Source organism: Carassius auratus, chromosome 14 (genome assembly GCF_003368295.1).
Source record: "Carassius auratus strain Wakin chromosome 14, ASM336829v1, whole genome shotgun sequence".
Lineage (NCBI taxonomy): Eukaryota > Metazoa > Chordata > Actinopteri > Cypriniformes > Cyprinidae > Carassius > Carassius auratus.
This window is the reverse complement of record NC_039256.1, coordinates 22336308-22357172: the sequence shown is the minus strand read 5'-3', so window position 1 is coordinate 22357172 and position 20865 is coordinate 22336308. Positions and strand designations below refer to the sequence as shown.

The window sequence follows — 20865 nt, the reverse complement described above, 5'->3', positions numbered from 1 at the left end:
ATATATATATTAGGGATATTCCGGCATAACTAATAATTTTCCTGTTGCAATTATTTGCTAATGCTTTTATCATGGTATTGAAATTTAGTTTAATAAAAGGTCATAATACTGTATAACAGGTTAAATAACTTTTATCTTATAACAAAAATAAATAAAAATGTAAATACAATAAAGCAATACAGAAAAATATATTAAGTTAAACACTTTACACAGATGTGCAAAAGAACTATAAAGACCAATCGATGTCACTTTACAATAAGACCTCAAGAGTAAACCATTAACATTCACAATGAGAAGTAGCTACATTTTGCTATAGAAGTTATTAGGGGTGTGACAAGACAAGACACGAGACAAAAATGCGCATTTTGAAATCAACTTTTACTTGTATGAAATTAAACTTAAACTTCTATTTAAATTAATTATATGCAGCATTTAGATATGTAAACTAGAGCTGCAAGATTCTGGATGATTCTGGATAAACATATATATATATGGGCTATTTAACCAAGATGGAGAGTAGGGCTGGGACAACACGTCGAGGTCATCGATGACGTCGACATATTATGTGCATCGATTCGTCGACCTGTTTTTATTTCTCTAAAAAACATTTTCGTTATATAACCAATCCAATTTTTTGGCGGCTGTCAAAGCCTTATTTGATCGGTGAGTGATGTAGAATATAATGACTGCTGCGCCTGACAGGGCGCGTACGAGAGAGAGCCCCGGCTGCGCGCACACTCACAGTCTTCAAACACAAGCGCTTCTTGCTCTCTCTCTCTCTCCCTTGTGCATATTAACCAAAATCATTAGACACGATAGAAAAAGGGCGGAACGCCAAAGTTTCACGTGGAGCATTATGAGATTTTTTCTTCTCCATGACAGGCTGCTGGCTCCCGCTGTTAGGCTAATTTTTTTTTTTTTTTTTGGAAAAGCACTCTCTGTATTAGCTTAAAGCCCTCAAGTTTACATTGGTTACTGTATTCTTTCAATTGCTCTTAACAAGTATTTTGGGTGACCTTTTTTATTGAATGCTAGACATCAAGTTGTGAGTCTGAAGTCTGAAAAAATGAATCGTTAGATTAATCGATGCATCGAAAAAATAATCGCTAGATTAATCGTTTAAAAAATAATCGTTTATCCCAGCCCTAAAGGAGAGTGATGGGGTGCTGCGCCAGATGACCTGGCCTCCACAGTCACTGGACCTGAACCCAATTGAGATGGTTTAGGGGTGAGCTGGACCGCAGACAGAGGGCAAAAGGGCCAACAAGTGCTAAGCATCTCTCGGGGAACTCCTTAAAAACTGTTGGAAGACCATTTCAGGTGACTACCTCTTGAAGCTCATCAAGAGAATGCCAAGAGTGTGCAAAGCAGTAATCAAAGCTAAAGGTGGCTACTTTAAAGAACCTAGAATATGTCATATTTTCTGTTGTTTAACACTTTTTTTATGTATATAATTCCGTATATAATTCCACAAGTGTTAATTCATAGTTTTGATGCCTTCAGTGTGAGTCTACAATTTTCATAGTCATGAAAATAAAGAAAACTCTCAGAATGAGAAGGTGTGTGTGTCCAAACTTTTGGTCTGTACTGTATATGGGTCGCCAGTTGATGTCCAATATACACTCACCGGCCACTTTATTAGTAACATCTGTTCGATTGCTTGGTAACACAAATTGCTAATCAGCCAATCACATGGCAGCAACTCAATGCATTTAGGCATCTAGATGTGATGAAGATGACTTGCTAAAGCTTAAACCAGAATCAGAATGGAGAAGAAAGGGGATTTAAGTGACTTTGAATATGGAATGGTTGTTGGTGCCAGACGGGCTGGTTTGAGTATTTTAAAAACTGCTGATCTACTGGGATTTTCACACACAACCATCTCTAGGATTTACAGAGAATGGTCCAAAAAGAGAAAAATATCTAGTTAGTGGCAGTTGTATTGATGAAAATGCCTTGTTGATGTCAGAGGAGAAGGGGCAGACCAGTTAGACATGATAGAAAGGTGACAGTAACTCAAATAACCACTCGTTACAACCAAGTAATGCAGAATACCATCTCTGAATGCTCAACACGTCGAACCCTAAAGCAGATGGGCAACAGCAGCAGAAGACCACACTGGGTAACGCTCCTGTCAGCTAAGAACAGGAATCAGAGGCTACAATTCGCACAGGCCCACCAAAATTGGACAACAGAAGATTAGAAACATTTTCCCTGATCTGATGAGTCTCAATTTCTGCTGCGACATTCAGATGGTAGGGTCAGAATTGGGCGTAAAGAACATGAAAGCATGGATGGATCCATCCTGCCTTGTCTCGACGGTTAAGGCTGCTGCTGGTGGTGTAATGGTGTGGGGGATATTTTCTTGATACACTCTGGGCATCGCTTAAATGCCACAGCCACCTGGGTATTGTTGCTGACCATGTCCATCCCTTTATGACTACAGTGTACCCATCTTCTGATGGCTACTTCCAGCAGGATAATGCACCATGTCACAAAGCTCAAATCATCTCAGACTGGTTTCTTGAACATGACAATGAGTTCACTTTACTCAAATGGCCTCCGAAGTCACCAGATCTCAATCCAATAGAGCAGCTTTGGGATGTGGTGGAATGGGAGATTGGCATGAAAAATTAAGACAGTTCTAAAGGCAAAAGGGGGTCCAACCCAGTTCTAGCAAGGTGTACCTAATAAGGTGGCCAGTATGTGTATAATGTTGGTTCTGAAACAAAACCATAAAATACCAATGCAGAGCAAAGCAAAACTAGAAACAAAACAAATCATCACTTTAAAGGGGGGTCCAAGCCATATTTAGGGACTCGTTGGGCTTGGTCCAGTAAGAAACCACCTAGCAGCCACCCTGAACACCCTAGCAACTGCATAGCAACACAATAATAAACATTATTAGCATAGCATAGCAAATCCTCTGGAATTCTAGCAACAAATTCTCCACCAGCAAGAGCCACTCATATATTACTTTTAAAAATAAAACTCTTCAATCTCAATGTGTAACATGAAGGCTTGCAGTATAGCATCACCCACTTAACATCACTGTTAGACCAAACATTAATTTGGCAACTTTAATATACACAAATCACATCCACACGAATAAGCCATACTGCTATGGTCACATGGCCATTAACTCTTATCGCACACACAAATAAAACCTACACACATAAAATACATAATCACACCTAAGCAGGAAGTGACACACACAGAGGAACAGAAATAGTGAATAAGTACGATACCTGAGCCTTAACGCATTCCTGCGGAGGAGCCAGTATGAGGAGAGAAGCAGAGAAGAGGAGAGTTATTATCAGCCTGGGTTATTGAGGAGCAGAGCAGGCTCAGACAAACCCTGTTAGGCACTTTGCAAGTCATACTACGGGAAGAAGAGAGGGACACATCCTTTATAAAAGCTCAGACGCTATCAAACACAACAGAGGGTAGTGCACACACACACACACAGCCGAGAAACATGAGGCGGATGCTGAAATAAAAAGCCACAAAGCTCAAATAAAAAGGGAACTCGGCCACTTCAGGTGAACGGAAATGCAGCTAATTATGCAACCAAATACAAAGGACTGGAGGTCATGTAATATTGAACAACTGAAATGCAATTATCAGCAACCTAGGAGACACAAAAATTGGCATTCATTGACTGAGTGAGAGTCTCATGATCATTAAAGCCCCACAGTACCAGAGAGAAAGGGAAAAAGACAGATTTATAGAGACAAAATGGTACCCAGTGTAAGCCAATGACAAGGCAGTCAGTGTTCACTGGTCTTAAAGTCACTATTGACAGACAAACAAATTTAATTGAAAGATTCCATGAAATAGCTTGACAAGAGCAGTTTTCTTTCCTATGGAAAGAGGAAATTTTGAATGGCTTCATCGTTTAAAGGAAAACGCCACCGTTTTTTCGTATTCCACTACGTTCTTCCCTCAACTTTGACTGGTTGATACGTACCTCTCCCATCTCAATCGCTGTAGCACGTGACTCCACTATGCCAGCGTTTAGCTTAGCACCAGATTCCTTAGGATCCAAACAAGGATGAATTTAGAAGCCACCAAACACTTCCATGTTTTCCCTTTTTAAAGACGGTTACATGAGTAGCTACACGAGTAAGTATGGTGACACAAAATAAAACGTGGCAATGTTCTGAATGAATACAAAATGATAACTATAATGTATGGCGGAAGAGCATTTCGCAGCACTTCAACCTCGATGCAGTTATATCATCAGTCCAGAAAACTCCTCATGTTGGTTGTATTGACGGAAGACATAGGGAGAGGGGGAGTTTTCAGGAGTGATGATAATACTGCGCCGAGGTCGAAGTGCTGTGAAGTGCTCCGCACGCTACAGCAATTAAGTGCACGCACTGAGACGGGAAAAGTACATGTCAACTCGTCTAAGTTGAGGGAAGAACATAGTGGAATATGGAAAAACGGTGCCATTTTCCTTTAATAAAAAATAATTAAGCTTTAGTTTACATTGGTTTTGAACCATAATTTAGTACTTGCTACGGAGACAGAAAAAGACTGTAAATTCTGAATTATTACAAAACGGATGATCTAACGGATCTAAATTAATTAAAATTACAATGTTGACTTCATGGGGTGTTTACAGCACAATCATACGTGTGATATGAGTGTAAAGTCAGCTAATTGAATGAAAAGCTTAGAGACTCAGTTGAGTTCAATTGTGTGAGGCAGGCAGTGCAGAGTACAATTATTTCACCCTGGTGCCAGAAATGGAATCAAATTAATGTCAGTCAGCAAGTCTCTATAAGGTTATTTGAGATACTCAAGGCTGATACATGAAATAATGTTTGTGAAGTGAATTTTCACCTTCGGCTATGTCTGAGAATGGAAATACCACTGTGGAAGCACTCTCAAAAACTCCCGGATTAGCTGGAATGCCCGTCAGCTTAACATCCAATGCACTGCGGTCCCTCTTGAAGATGCTACTGTCAACTTTCTTAGCCAGCTACCACTGAACTGAGAACAAAAACATGGTCCAGATCGCTTCCCACAGACCATAACAACAAAAAGGGTGCTGTTTGGGAAAACTGTGCAGCTGAGAAGATACAATGGTGGGAATCATCTGGCGGCCCCTTCTAATGTATCTCGAGGGAAAAACAATTTAGCTCAATGATCCTTGACGTATTTTGTTGTACTAAACAAAACAAGAATTTCCAAACAAGCTGAGGGAACACTGGCTTCTCTCCCGGGGGAATGGGAGGAATGCTGGGAATGAACTGCAGCAGATTTGGGGGAGAAAAATAAGGAATGTGTCTACGTGAGGGTCCAGATTTGAACATTCACGAAACATCTGTATCAGTCAGTTATTAGATTCAGTAGAATAAACCTTTTTTTTTTTTTTTCTCTCTCAAGGTGCAAGGTGCAGAGGGAAAGACACATCAAAACTGACCTGATTTTTTTTTTTACATTTGCTTGTCTTAGTATGAAATAAATAAAGAACTTATAACACAACAGCAAATAAAAATGTATATAAAACAAAAATACAATATAAAATGAATTGTATGCATTAGTAATATTAGCAATTAATGACAAATTTGAAAAACAAGAGTTAGCATTGGGATATATTAAGAGGATAAAGTTGACCTTCAGCTTTAAAATGTCTCAAAAATTGGTGCCAGCCCAGGGTTTAACAGTTATTGATTGTGTGTAGAGAGAGAGAAAAAAAAACTATTGTTTATAACTAATGTAAGTATTGGATATCTGAATCTTTTATTTAGTCTGAACAAAGGTAAATATACAAATACATAAATGTTTTCTTTCTTTCTCTCTCCCTGCTCTGTCTCTTTACTCAGCTGGGGCTCGATGTAATATATCACATATACAGATGGTAGCAGAACAGTGGATTCTCACTCTCAACCTGGCCAGAGCACAGTGGGGACTGAGTGCATAAAACACCAGCACATCTTCAGCCAACACGACATACTGACTGCAAACACATAGGCAGAACACCAGCTAACACCTACAGAGAAACCATATATCAGCCACCACAGCACAACAAGGAAAATGAACTGTGATCATGAAAACAAGGAAAGCACGTTGCACATAAAGGCACAAACAAACTGCGTTGCTGTTTGGTAAAAATTTAATTTAAGATACTGAAAGAATAGTCCAAAAGTAAGGTATAAGCATGAGGGTTATTTGATGCCAACTTGATTTTTTTGTCCATTAGTTTAAAAGAGGCAGCAATGAAGAAAGCTGAAGAAAGTTCTACATTCTATAATGACCCAGCACCCATTATAAACCTGAAAATGCTTTATAAAAACTCAGAACTTTTTTTTTTTTTTTATGTACAATGCTGGCTTTAGTTTTGAGCAGCATTTTTTTCAAAGTCATAGGCTATATCCATAATGCATGCTTTCCTACCATATACCTGTAGTCGGCGAAAAACAGTATTTGAAAAAAGTGCAAAATTATCTACAGTGCTGCACACTTGCTAGCTTCCTAACTGTAAATACTTTTTTCTGTTAATCTTTACAAACTGATAATGTCTTTAGATGTTGCCAATGGTGCATAAGTTGTTTTTAACCCAGAATATTCTTTTGAGGCAGAAGATAAGACACAAGATGAACACAACCACATGAGGATGTGGCAGCGCTAGCTAAATGAACGTATTCTTACAGTAACAGAAGAACAAATGCAAATATAGTAGCAGAGCAAAGTTCATAGGAAGAAGACAGAAATCTTGTTCCTTTCACATACGAGGAAGAGAGAAGTGGTTAATGTTACCAAAAAGAGTGCCCAACAGACTTCCAGCTATCTAAAGCTTTACATAATATTCCTGTAGCGTAAATTTTGTGAGAGGAAGATTTTGGTGTGCATCTGATGCACTGCACTGGTTATAGTGAAGAAATGTCAGCTTATGTTATGTTTCGCATCGGCAGTCAAATACACTGAATATATTACTAGACAACATTATGCATAGACAGTGCTGGATGGATGGTATGACAGAATATACCTCGCAACTTTAGAAATGCATCAAGTGGTACTGCTTTTCCTGCACCATTTATACACCATAGATATAGAAGCATAAATATTTGCACATAAAAGTTATAAAAAGAGATGAACTTGCACATATTAGCTTTTTTACAGCTTTAAATGTAATTCAGTCAGAATCAAGACTCTTGAATAGAATGTTTAATAATACTGAGTTTGCGCAAAGATAACATTTCTTTAACAAATAAAAATGAATCTTATTTTTGGTCTGCATCCAAATAAAGACCATTTTACATCAATAAAGCTCTAATATATGTATATAAAGTAATTATTTTGGTTATCCAATTATTAGTATAAATATTACAAAAATCTATTGCAAAAATTAATTATATAATCGCATAATCCTTCAGAAATCATTCTAAAATGCTCATTTGGTGCTCAAGAAACATTTCTTATCATCAATGCTGGAATATTTTGCAGAAAAAATTGGTTATTTTTTTTTTTTTTAGGATTTTTTGTTAAATAGACAGTTCAAAAGAACAGCATTTATTTGAAAATAACTTTGATCAAATTAATGCATCCTTTCTTGTTGAATTTATTGAATTATCCAAAAGATAAGCATAACTATATGATTATTTAATACATAAATCATTCATTGCACATTCCAGTGCAAATGACTATATTTATAAAATTGTAATATTTAACAGATTTAATCATACCATCCATCCCTATGCATAAATAACACTGCAAACAAAAAAAAAGAAGCTTTTGCAATGACACATTTACCAGCATGTAAACAAACTGGAAAGCAAAGCCAGACAGGTGAGGACCAGGAACAGTGACAGTCATACAGGGGGAGGGGCAAAAGAGAAACTATACAGGTAGAGTTAAAGCATGGTATGGTAAAGCATGGCTAACCGTATGGTATCCCCGTGCAACGGGCGGCTTGCCGGTGGGATATGGCTCTACGGTGTCGATGATGGTCTGTCGCTCGCCCTTCTGGTTGATCTTGCGAAACCTTCGGCGTGACTGTCGGTGCGATGCCTGCCGCTGGAAATACTCCTCATTCTCATCCATATAGTCCACCTGCAAACGGAGAAGCAATTTGAGTGAGACTCCCTCTCTCTCTCTCTCTCTCTCTCTCTCTCTCTCTCTCTCTCTCTCTCCTCACCCCCCCACCCCCCCTTGCTGGCGCTGTTTAAAAATAGAAGTGGGTGTGCGAACCTGTCTGTGTATGTGTGTGTGAGAATGTGTGTGTGTATGTGTGTGAGGGCCGAGCCTCAAACAGCTACGTCAAAGAGAGGCACACGGCAGACAGAAAGGAAAGGTAGAAAAAGGGAGATGCAGTTCCAGAGGAGCAGCTTGCAAGGCGCCTTCGGAGACGAGTTATGCATGTTATGCGGATTTAACCTTGAAATTAAGAGTTCAAATAGCAGACATGCAAAAACCAAACCGGATCAATATGTATTCTTTATCTTGTATTCTTTATCTTTGTCACTGTGGCACCTAAAACGTGTAAACTGTTCTTGGCAGGTCTTTGACTGACTGTGAACGAGGGTGGCATCATCATACACATGATGGGTATAAATTGCATATAAAAAGGGCTGGCCACTGTGACATTATGCCATAAAAAGTGACATTATTATCCCTCTGCCTTATTTTGCTGCAGCCTCACATTTCACACCCACTCTGCCTCTGGGATTACACATCAAATCTCTTGCTACCGTACCAACCGCTGCTATGGCAACTGCCGGCGAGCGCATGCAGTGGGAATATATTGGGCGGTGTGAGCGAGTGAGAGTGCAGTATCTATATCCTGCCTTGGCCCGTAATTACAGAGCAGCATTGGCCAGTAATAACAGATGAGTTACCCAACAAGGGCACCATCAACTGTCGAGGACAGTTGCCATCGCCCAAACAGGAGATTACAATTATGCATTTGGCAGATGTTTTTAAAAGACTTATAGGGCCCTGTGAAATCCATTTGATTGTTGTTCCAAATTCACTTTTTCTGGATTCATTGTTTTTTTTTTTTTGTTTTTTTTTTACTGGTTAAATTCAAGTTTAGTTAACTAGTTAATTAAATTCTAGAACAATGACCCTTTGAAAAGATGAGACCAAATTGAAGATGCCTGGCCATAATGCAGCAGCACGTTTGGTGAAATCCTCACAAGAATATCAGCACAAACAAGTCACAAATGCTGGTGGAGGGCTGATGATTTTGGGCTTGGCATGAAGCCACAGGACCTGGTTACCTCACAGTCACTGAGTTGACCATGAACTCCTCCGTATACTAAAGTATTCTAAAGTCATATATGAGGACATCCGTCCAAAAGCAAAAGTTTGGCCAAGATTGGGTGATGCAACAGGAAAATGTTCCCAAGCACACCATCAAATCTACAACAGAACGGCTGGAAAAAAAAAAAATCTGATATAGCCCAGTCATAGTCCAGAGCTCATCCTGACTGAAATCATGTGGTGAAAGCTGTGTACAAAAATGCCACAGACCTCAAAAAACTGGAGCTACGTTGTAAAGAAGAGTGGGCCAAAATTCTTCCAGAAAGGGCCTTTGGCACCGCAGGAACCTTTTCATAGTAACAGAACTAAATGTGAAACTATGTGCGATTTTAGTACCAGACTGCCTTTTTCGAGAACCAAATTAGCTCCTACTCCGAAGCAGGGTATAACCAGCACAACTTGTACTACCCTTTACATAAGTATACATTGATTGGCCGGATGAGTTTGAAAACACTCTCACCCGCCATGATTTGAAACACCATGTAACATACTGTAAACATTGTGTCAACTTATTTCGCAAGTATGATGAACAGCGATAAATATATGGATGCTGAAGTGCAGGCACTTGTAGCAAATGTAGCACTGCCAGTTGTTGCTGGAGATTATTAATCCTCCTTTCCATTCTTTCAATTGCTTTACGTATACATATGACACTGTGTGATATGTCATGTCATATTGTTCAAAAGTTTGGAGTAGGCAAGTTTTTTTTTTTTGAAAAAAGTATATGCTCATACAAGGTGGCATTTACAGTATTTGGCCAAAAATCAGTTAAAAAAAGTAATACTGTTGCTCATTATATATATATATATATATATATATATATATATATATATATATATATATATATATATATATATATATATATATATATATATATATATATGCAATTAATTCCTGTGCTGTTATGGCAATGCTAGATTTTCAATGTTAAAAACGAATTAAGCATTCTAAAATTCTAATTTGGCACTAAAGAGATATGTCTTACTATATTTAATGCTGAAAAGACTTTAACTGCCTTTTCTTTTGGAACTTTGATTTATATCTTTGATTAACAGAACAATTTTTTAACAAATATATTTTGCAACATTTGAAATGTCTTTACTGTCACTGTTGATCTTATAAATGTGTTCTTTCTATTTAAAGTATTATTTTTGTAATACCTTACTGACCACCAACATTTGAACAGTAGTGTACTCAGCATGCAGAAACATATACAGGAGCACATTGAGTCACATGTCGGCATATTTCCATGCCACCCCGAGAGCTTAACCAAATCCGAGGCTGCAAATGTAGATAGGAAGGGTCTTTCTTTACTCATGAACATACATCATGAACTGAATATGGAATATATTAGGACGCACAGAAGTGCTTGGGTTCCTAAATATAATCGTTTTAGGTTTTTTGGCAAGGCGAGAGCACTGAATTAAGGCCATGTCGAACATTAACCGCAGTGGGCTGAGTAATTTAAGAGGAACGAATCCACAATGAAATTTGCTTGTGGTAAAATGTAAACAAGATGCCAAATTCAAACTGAGAAAGAGACAGATGTGTAGGACTACAGAAACATTTATATGCTATTTATCATCAAAGAAGTGGTTTCAAAATGTAACTTTAGTCTGGCTCACCTGATGCTAAACAAAACTAGAAAGCACACAATTAAAATCAGTCTCAACCCCTCAACACTGATTTTAAGTACTTACTGTAGTATGTTAAAACATTCACAAAGCCCATAGTCGGGGTGATTTCAAATGCATTTAAGCATTTATAGTATATAAGACATGTCTTTGTGGTCAAATGCACAACATTTTATATTGTTTCTATCTCGAAGAAGTAGACCATCAAAAAAAAAATCTAAATAAACTAGTCAGCTCATGTGCAAAGTAACAGTTGGTTTGAAGGTCAACCATTATTTTCTATCCAGCCATCACATTTTCTTCAGAAAAGGGCTTTTATTCAATGCATTGGAAAGAGCTGAAATTCTTATCTGCCAATGTAATGTCAAATCTGACCTTGTGTGTACCCCTGGGGGTAAAAGCATAGCACACTGTGGGAACCACATGGGAAAAGGAATGAAACTACAGCACAAAACAGCAATTACATAGTGTGATTAGTAAGAGTTTGAAGTCAAGATGATTAGCTGGTACATGATTACTCACCACAATCATCTCGGATGGCTCCAGAACGATGCACTCGCATCCACGGCGTAAACTCCCAGCAGACCTTTTCCCAAAACTAGAGGAGAAGAACAGGAGAGAGAAAGGTTATAAACCGCATCGACCAATTATGGAATCCTGGGATTCTGTGGGAATGAAAGCGTGCTCAGAAACCGAGTCGGAGGAGCACATATCCACACACTTGTGGCAGTGTTCCTGGTCTAGGCAGTAAGGTTCCACTGGGAAAGAAACTACGACCAGACTGGAAAATTCCACCAAATGACATCACGGCCTAATGAAAGAAGTACAGTGCAAAGTGATGAAGCGTTTGAGTAGCAACACAAAAAACTCTATTGAAAATGGAAAGTGAGGTGGAGTTCCACACAAGATAAAGACAAATACTGACTCAAGGTGGACATGCCTGAACATTTTTAAATAGATATTTAATATGTGCCCCTGGACCACAAAATCAGTCATAAGTAGCACAGGTTTATTTCTAGCAACAGTCAACAATGCATTGTATGGCTCAAAATGACAGATTTTTATCAGATATTAAGTAAAGATCATGTTCCATGAAGATATGTTGTACATTTTCCTATCGTAAATATATCAAAATGTAATTTTTTAGTAATAATAATATGCATTGCCAAGAACTTCATTTAGACAACTTTAAATTATATTTTTTATATTTTTTTTGCATGCCCAGATTTCAAATAGTTGTATATTAGCCTAAATATGGCCCTATCCTAACAAACCATACATCAATGATAAGCTTATTGATTCAGGTTTCAGATGATGTACACATCTCAATGATAAATTGACCATTACGACTGTGGTCCTGGGTCACATTTATGGACTTCACTAAATCACTTGGAAAGTAAGAGAATAGCATTTCTGGGGCAGTCCTGGCCTAATGGATAGAGAGTCAGACTTGTAACCTGAAGGACGTGGGTTCAAGTCTCAGGTCCAGCAGGGATTGTAGGTGGGGGGAGTGAACAACCAGCGCTCTCTCCACCTTCAATACCACGACTGAGGGGAGACCCTTGAGCAAGCCACCAAATCCCCAACTGCTCCCCGGGCGCCACAGCATTGGCTTTCCACTGCTCCAGGTGTATGTTCACGGTATGTGTGTGTGTTCACTGGAGTGTGTGTGTGCACTTGGATGCGTTAAATGCCGAGCACAAATTCCGAGTATGGGATACCACACTTGGCCACGTCACTTCACTTTTACTTTCTTGACTCCATTCCCTCTCTTCTTCACACAATAATTGTCTGTCTTTACTACATTAAAAGCAAAAAGAAAATAAATAGGAAAAAGGAAAAACTTAATGTCACTAAAACAATTAAAGGAGAAAAATTAGATACAATTAAATAAAATAAAAATTGGTTAGAGGTCATGTGCAAATCAAACAAAAATGTAATTTGTTTAACCATCTCAACTTAGTCTTGCATAAAAACACAGTGAGTTTGGGATGGGACTAAACAGGTTCCAATTCTGTTTGGTGCCGATTGCACACGCCACCCTTCATCTGGTGTTCATTTACCATTAATGCTGCTTGTAAGACACTTTTTGCAGCTGAATGAGCTGCCAGGTGACACTGTGGTCCAAAGATGACACACATGCTTACATCGGTTTAGCTGGGTGAGAGGTCAGAAAAACCGCTACATAGACTTCAGAAAACTGTGACTGAGAAAGCAAGGCTGATTTTACTACAGAAAAAAACTCTACACATAAACATAATTTCTTGCAATGGCAATTTGCATGCTGCTTTAAATGTTTACATTAGTAAAACAACACTTACTATTATATAGATACTTGTACACTGTAAGGTTTACTGTGGAAGTGCAGCTGGCAGATATAGTAACTAGCTAATATGGTTAGACTAACAGGTGCGGTTCCCTCTAAATACATTCTAAGACCACACACAATGAGCACTGTGTGAGTGTTGTAATGCTGTTTGACTTCTCTTACAGGCATCTATTCAAATACACAACCTCAAGACTCGTTCACGATATAGATAATGATAAGGATGGGTATAGTTGGAAACCGCATTGAAAAGTCAAGTATAATTTAAACTGCAAAAAAGGGTAGATGTGATGCCTCTTGGGGGGGGGGCGATGGCCAGTTGCGAGTGCTATCAAGACATTGTTTATGAAGTGCACCGCTGTCCTGTTGGTTTCCATTCACTGGACACCTGGACAAAATGCAATAATAAAAAAAAAAATATATATATATATATATATATATATATTTTTTTTTTCTCTAAGCACATAAAAAAAACAAACAAACTATATATATATATATATATATATATATATATATATATATATATATATATATATATATATATATATATATATATAGTTTGTTTGTTTTTTTATGTGCTTAGAGAAAAAAAAAACACTAAATGAAAAGAGAAAGGTTTTATCAGGCTTATAGAATCTCAAAGTCTAAAAAAAGAAATCATTCCCTGTAGAAGCCAGTAAAAAAAAAAAAAAAAAAAAAAAAAAAAAACCCTTAAAAATTATATTAACACAAGGCATTCATATAAATCATATGTCAGACATTGCACCACATTCTTTGGGGAACTGAACTCCCAGATTCCATATTACACAACATTCCGGGTGTCTGGAATGTGATTCTGTGACGAACGTGGCAGGCACTCACATAAAGCAGAGAACATAAGGGTCTCCAAAGTAAATAAGCCTCTTTTTCATCTCTCCATATTACGCAGAGCAAAGATTAAAGAGCAGTTATGCAAGTGCTGTCAGTGGGGAAGTCAGAGGGGAGAAGGAACACATTGGAAGGCTTAAGGGTTAGCTGAAGTACAGTAGAATGGTAATGCAATAACAGGATTCTACTGTAACGCTTCAGTGAGTGCTAAACAGCTCTGCTGCCTCCCAGATCTGCACTTGCAGACACATGGCAACATAAAGCAAAGTAAACAGCATTTCAGCAGCACCAGATCAACCCCAAACTGATATAATGCAAGGATCAAGATGCTTGAGGCTTGATTACTTTAACCAGCATTATAATCAGATACAATTATAATACCATTAATTAATTCAAATATATATGTAAAGTCCTATAAATAGTTATTTGTTGGAAAGTTTGTTCATAAAAAAAAATAGTAATAATTCTTACAATTATCTAACTGTGCACTTAAAAACGAAAATAGTACACAATATGTATAAAAACAAATAAATAAAAAACAGATGTACCTGAAGATGAGAGAGTTGTTACAAAATATGTCCAATGAAATCCATAAACATTCCCGGCTTCTTGAAAATCACTTCTACCTCAAATGTGTTTTAATATTCATACCCACACACTGCTACCACACTAAACACTAACATGATATCCTGAATGCCACATGATAATCCAACTTCACGTACACTGCACTCTGTTCTGACAGCTCCTTCTACTGCCTTCATCTTACGAGAGTATGCGCTGGGGAACGTGCGCTCTTGAGAGTCAGTAGTGATCGACTGAAGCCAACATTCCTGCCTGCCTCTTACTTCCTGTGGAGCCAAGAGGGAGGGGTTGACCTCCACCCACAAACAACATGACCTCCCAACTTAACTCAAGACCTGTAGTGATCAGAGCAAGAAACACCCAGAAAAACTCTGAAGGGCAACCTGGGGAATACTAAAGAGTAAAAAAAAAAAAAAAAAAAAAAAAAAAAAGGAAAGGATACCTTCGATTTAAAAAAGCACTATTCATAATCCCCCCCAAAATTGTACAATCATAATTAATTATAATTACAATTAACAATTACAAAAAGTTAAAGTTCACAAACATACCACTAATAATAACTAAAAGTGAGTTAAGAAATTGTGGCTAAACGACAAATGAGGCATGTTAAAACATGTAGGGGAGTAACTTGTATCGTCTGGGACTGAGTCACATATCAGACGATTCAGATTATATTCTCATGAAGTAAATTCATATCACTTCAGGGAGGAACAGTAAGGCTTTCAAAGCACTTCCATGGGAAAACAACCTGGGAGTTCACATGTGGTTAAGTGGAATAAGATAATAATAAAAAACACATCTAACTGAAACTGAAAGAATTTAAAAGCTTGCATTTTAGCAAAACTTTTTATCTGTAAATGAATAATAAAAATTTAAAATGTGAGCATGTTACTAAAGTCAATTCAATTTAAAAGTTTCTGGTTTGTTTTGTTAAACCATAGTGCAATGAAAATATGAGGGACATGTACAACTTTAGTACAAATCATAAAAAAAAAAAAAAAAAAAAATTAGTACATAATCTAGTAGTGAAAACTCCTTTAGTACCTTGTACCACATTAAAGTGTCTCAGCTAACAAAAATATGTTCTAAGAACATTTTCCTAACATACTTATTAAGGTTATTTATGAATGTTTTCTGAACATTTAATTTTTTTTTTTTTTTTTTTTTACGTTTCAGAAAACATTTCTGTAACATAAATGGAACGTTCAAATTGTATAATTTTGCAAACATCACATGATCACTTCTGAATGTGCTTCTGAAACAAGTCTAAGAAACAAAATTTGGTCCTGGAGAGCTGCAGTCCTGCAGAGTTCAGCTCCAACTCTGAAAAAAGCCCTCACCTGCCTGTAGTTCAGTAATCCTGAAGACACAGATGAGCTTGTTCAGGTGTGTTTGATTAGGGTTGAAGCTGAACTCTGCAGGACTGCGGTTCTCCAGGACAGAACTTGCCTACCCCGGGGCTAAAGTTTTGATAACCTTCTATTAACATTACTGGAAAAATGTTCATAACTTTGACAGAATCTTGCTAGAACATTAGCCAAAGTTCTGAGAACGTTCCCTGTTGAAACAGACAGTATGCCATATTTGTACCATGGTAAAGCACGGGTAAAAATCTCTAGAAACTGTGGTTACTAATGTTTTCCCAACTCTTGCAGTAAGGAATAAGAAAACAAAGGATTTAGTTGAGGATCAGACTGAACAGAGTTTATAACAATAGAAACTATTGTTGGTAGTTAAGCCTGTAAAACCATTTTAAAGGACTTTGACTTGTTGCCTAAGTACTGGCATGAGCACCAGGTGGTACTGCCACCTCAAACTCAACTCTGACTTCTCCCAGCACTCTGAACACCATAATGCTTTTAATGCTGTGCATTTAAACACTTGCATGCTGCAGGTGCGATTAAACGGAAGCGTTACCCAAAATCTGCATTCAAATGAGACTGTTTTTGTTTGGAAAGAAACTGGAAGAAAATATCTGGCTGGCGTTGTACTGAAAGAAGCCGATAAGATGTTTCTACAGATCTGGTCTGTCTCAGACAAGAATCAGCAGACAGGGTAGCTGTGATGCCTCTTGGGGGGAAAAAAAAATGGCCATTTGCGAGTGCTATCAAGACATTGTTTATGAAGTGCACCGCTGTCCTGTTGGTTTTCATTCACTGGACACCTGAGTCACAGTCTATTACAGGAGCAACACATCACAGCTCTCTCCATGAAGCCAAACGAGAAAGTGAGGGAGGGAGAGACCTGCTTTTTTTCATTGCCATGGTGATAAAATGACATATTCCCAACTGCAAGCCAATTCTAGTGCATCTCTGTCAAGTGTTTTTGTACAGCTTGCTATGCTTTTAAATTACGCCCAGTCAATATGTTTCTTTCTGTATGTACACTCCATTTGTGTCACGCCGAGTTCTATGCTACTACATTTAGATTGTAGTGTGCAAAATATTGATCCTCGATAAATACGGTGGTCTTCATTTGTATATGTGGTCTTGCTAAAGTAGTCAAATTATGATTCTTTCAAGCAGGGATGCACGATAGGATTTTTTTGTTTTTTTTTTGTCCTAGTTTCACTTTTATGCGTTTATGATTTTTATGCACTTTTTTTATATGTTCTACATTTCATGTATTTATGTAACATTTTCTACAGTCAAAATACATTTAGAATGAATAATGAGGAACAAACTACACTGCATAACTGTCCCTGGTATCATGCCGTTACTTGCCTGATAAGTAAATAATTGAACACAAAATAGAAATTTGACATTTTAATTACCTCAACATGACTAGCAGTACCTGCTTGAGCGCTCCGTTATCAGTTGGAGCAGTTGTGGTTGTATCAATAACAGACCTCTAGATGGCGCGATTGAAGATACTTGTAGGGAAAAGATTTTTCCCTACAAAACCGGTGTCTGGCTGAAAAAGATTTGGAGCCACTGGCCAACTCAAACAACTCATACGGCCTACCTCATCAGGTAGTTAAATAAAAAACTGCTCTTGAGCCCTTTGTCACTTTAATCGGACTAAATAAGCTTTTTTTTTTTTTTTGCACTAAAAATCTTTTATCTGCACTGTTGTTCACTTCATTGTTTTGCACTCTATCTGTCATTTGCCTTGTGCTGCTTTATTTAACTTTATTTTAAATTTTATTGTCTTTTTTTTACATTCCCTTATTGTATAGTTGCATCTACATTTTATATTTGATCTAGATTTTTAGGCTTTAATGTTAATGTTATCTATATGTCATAAAAAAAAAATTAAAAAAAATAAACCATACTCATAAAAGTAAAAAAATAATAAAAATAATGCATCTGAAATTCCAAACATATTGCAAAAATTGTCCTTAACTAAATAATAATCAAAATGATAATAATAAAAAAATACAGTGGCTCTTTGAAGGTACTTTCATTAAATGCACATTTAACCAAATTGGTCCCAGTCACATTTTTTGATGTGTGCATCTACATTTGGACCATTTAAATTGCAAACTAGGATGAGGACATGCACCGAGATGGATATTTACTCTTCTTAAGGTCCAGTGTTACATATTTTGTTTATTCAGAATTGGGCTTTACATTTCCAAATCAGTTCCAAATCATGTTCAAATTCCAAATTATTTGTGAGAACTTTTAGAGAAAGAAGGAAGGTACAAGCTTAACACAAATAACAGGATAATGGAAAGGGTATTTAGGGTGTGTTTTCTCATTTCTTAGTGTGAATGTTTGATATTTGATGGCATTCAGGTAAGAGACATACCTGGAGCGTGGCAGGAACATGGACTCTTTGATGAAGACCGATCCAGAAAGCAGAATGTACCAACACGTGCCAATGTCATCCGGACTGTGGGACAGAAAGAAAAATGTCACACAGATTTCAAAAGGAAACAAAACATGCTTATTTCTAACATGCGGCCTGGTTTGCTGTATGGTTAGAGCAAAAGTAGCTGACACAGATGCACATAACATCAATGCTTAATGTAAACACTGTCATCAATTTTTGTTCTGTGATTTTACTCCTTTGCAAAGAAAAAAAGACAACATAAGGAAAACAGTGGATAGAGTGACCAAACGGCCAAGTGTGAAACACACACCATCTCTCTTCCTCTTGGAAGTGATGCCAATTGAAATATGACTGCTTGATTTATGTGTGTGTGTAGGAAATAACACACTGACACACAATCCCCCTTAACACTCCTTTTTTTTCAGGTCACAGAGCATTCAGAAATGTAAGACATCTTCGGAGGCATGCTGGGTCGACGCCAGAGACGTCCTTCTAGCTCCCGGCGAGCCCTGCTCCATGTCTGCCTCTCCAGCAAGTGTTAAAAGTGGAAATGTGAAAAGAGGAGCAATCCAATGAGCAGCGGACATCTTGATCACTGAGTCAGAACGGCCGATACACACTCCAGTGAGATAACAAGCCCAAAGCAGTGCTGGGGTTTATGAGCTGATAGACACTCCTAACATGAAGCAAATAACCCAGCTATCACACTACACTGCACACTTCATTATTGCACATTTTAATAGTGCTTGTTTTTCATCCGATTTAATACATTTTGTCTGCACTGAGATTCCTTGTACATCTTCATCTTATCACACGATTCATTGGAATACTCAATTCTGATTGGTCTATAATATTAGAGTGCAACAGTCAGGTTGTTATGCTATTTTAAATCACCAAATCTTGGATTTAGTAATTATTTTTATTTTTCAGCTGAGGTGCATAAGCTCAGATCAATCAGTTCCAAAACTGCGTGATCTCATTCCACCGCATCTGAAATGTTATGATCGTTCTGAAATTCCTGAGCAAAGTCTGTCATCTAAGTATTTCTGTATAATATCTTTTACACAACTACATTCCCAAACAGCAGCATGCATCCGCCTCTGAAAGCAATGACATCATTTATTGTGTTTCGTCTTCGTTTAGTTTTTAGATGATATAGCCTACATGACGAAGTATGTTTTTAGAAGCCGTTTTAATGATATTCCTTGATAAAATTCCCAAATCTTCTTGTCTTGTGTTTTAATATATTATTGACTAACGTTATATGAAGATGACGAATTATGTGATTTTAATAAATAAGCATTGGCTGAGGTTGAGTGTGTGCTCTTCTATTTTTTTCTTTTTTTTTAACAACTGCCTAAAATCAAATGATAATGCAAGGAAAGAGTAGCCTACGGCATAATTGTGACCTATGTTTAGCGGAATCCATTGTGGGATTTGTCAATGTGATGCATAAAGTGTTTCAAATGTAGGCTATTACAGTATATACACATATATTTATATATATATTTTTCTTACTATCTTTTGGGGGGTTCTTGCTTTTAGACTAGTCGACTAGTCGGATACAAAACCTCCATTTAAACGACAGTCAAATTAGTCATTGCGCACATCCCTAATATTTTGCAATAACACAAAAAAAAGTTGTTTTGATACATACAATCACCAACTTTAAATGAATATTTTTTTTCACAATGCTTCAATAGGATGCTTAACAATGCTTCAATTCTTGAATTATTATAATGATTATTTTCATGTTCAGATTTTCTAATAATTTTTTCTTTAAATCAAATTTTGTAATGTTTTGCATCTCCTCATAGCTGGTTGGTTTGGTTCATAAATTATCATTTGAAAAAATTCCTATGAGAAAAATACTTCCAGAACCAAGGCCACTCTTTTTCCTAATCTTCTCCGTCATCCAAAGCAAATCTGTATATCGGAAAGCTCGTAATTGAAACCGGTGTCTCTCGTATCACACCGCAGAATTACGTTTAGGTTTCATACAAACTGCTGGAATCTTGTGTGGCTGTTATGGATTGCAGTAAAAATAGCATCAAAGAACACCAGTGTTAATATTTCTGTAGTACAGTTTCAGTATTCGTTTTGTTGCTCTGACGTTCAGGTTGTATATTGCAATAGGTATTTCTTATCTTAGCAAAATCATATAAAGATACTACTATAATTTGAACTCAATTCAAAGTTTCACATTTACATATTCATTAGTTGAGTAGCCACATACATTATACCTTAATTAATTAACATTATTTAAAAGTCCACATTTGTTGAAAGATGTATTTCCACAATCATATAAGTACAACCATACTTCTCCAAACTTCTGGATAAACGAAAATCCTACACATGCACACACTACATCGTCTCTATAGGACTAATGAGGCAGCTCCTGAC

General features: G+C 37.2%; 1 protein-coding gene across 11 annotated transcripts in view; it reads right to left on the bottom strand.

The window, feature by feature from the left end:
- LOC113114031 (rap guanine nucleotide exchange factor 2-like) overlaps positions 1-20865 on the bottom strand; it is a 106825-nt gene that overhangs the window by 47992 nt on the left and 37968 nt on the right. For 7 of the 11 annotated variants that reach the window (XM_026280727.1, XM_026280717.1, XM_026280722.1 and 4 more), the window contains exons 4-7: positions 18439-18522; positions 11433-11508; positions 7897-8064; positions 3249-3266 (exon numbers count right to left, since the gene is read on the bottom strand). In XM_026280727.1, the coding sequence (XP_026136512.1) occupies positions 3249-3266; positions 7897-8064; positions 11433-11508; positions 18439-18522 (346 nt within the window). Of the gene's footprint in view, positions 1-3248; positions 3267-7896; positions 8065-11432; positions 11509-14651; positions 15082-18438; positions 18523-20865 lie in introns of those variants that run through there. The other 4 variants (XM_026280719.1, XM_026280726.1, XM_026280725.1 and 1 more) reach the window with 2 other exon arrangements.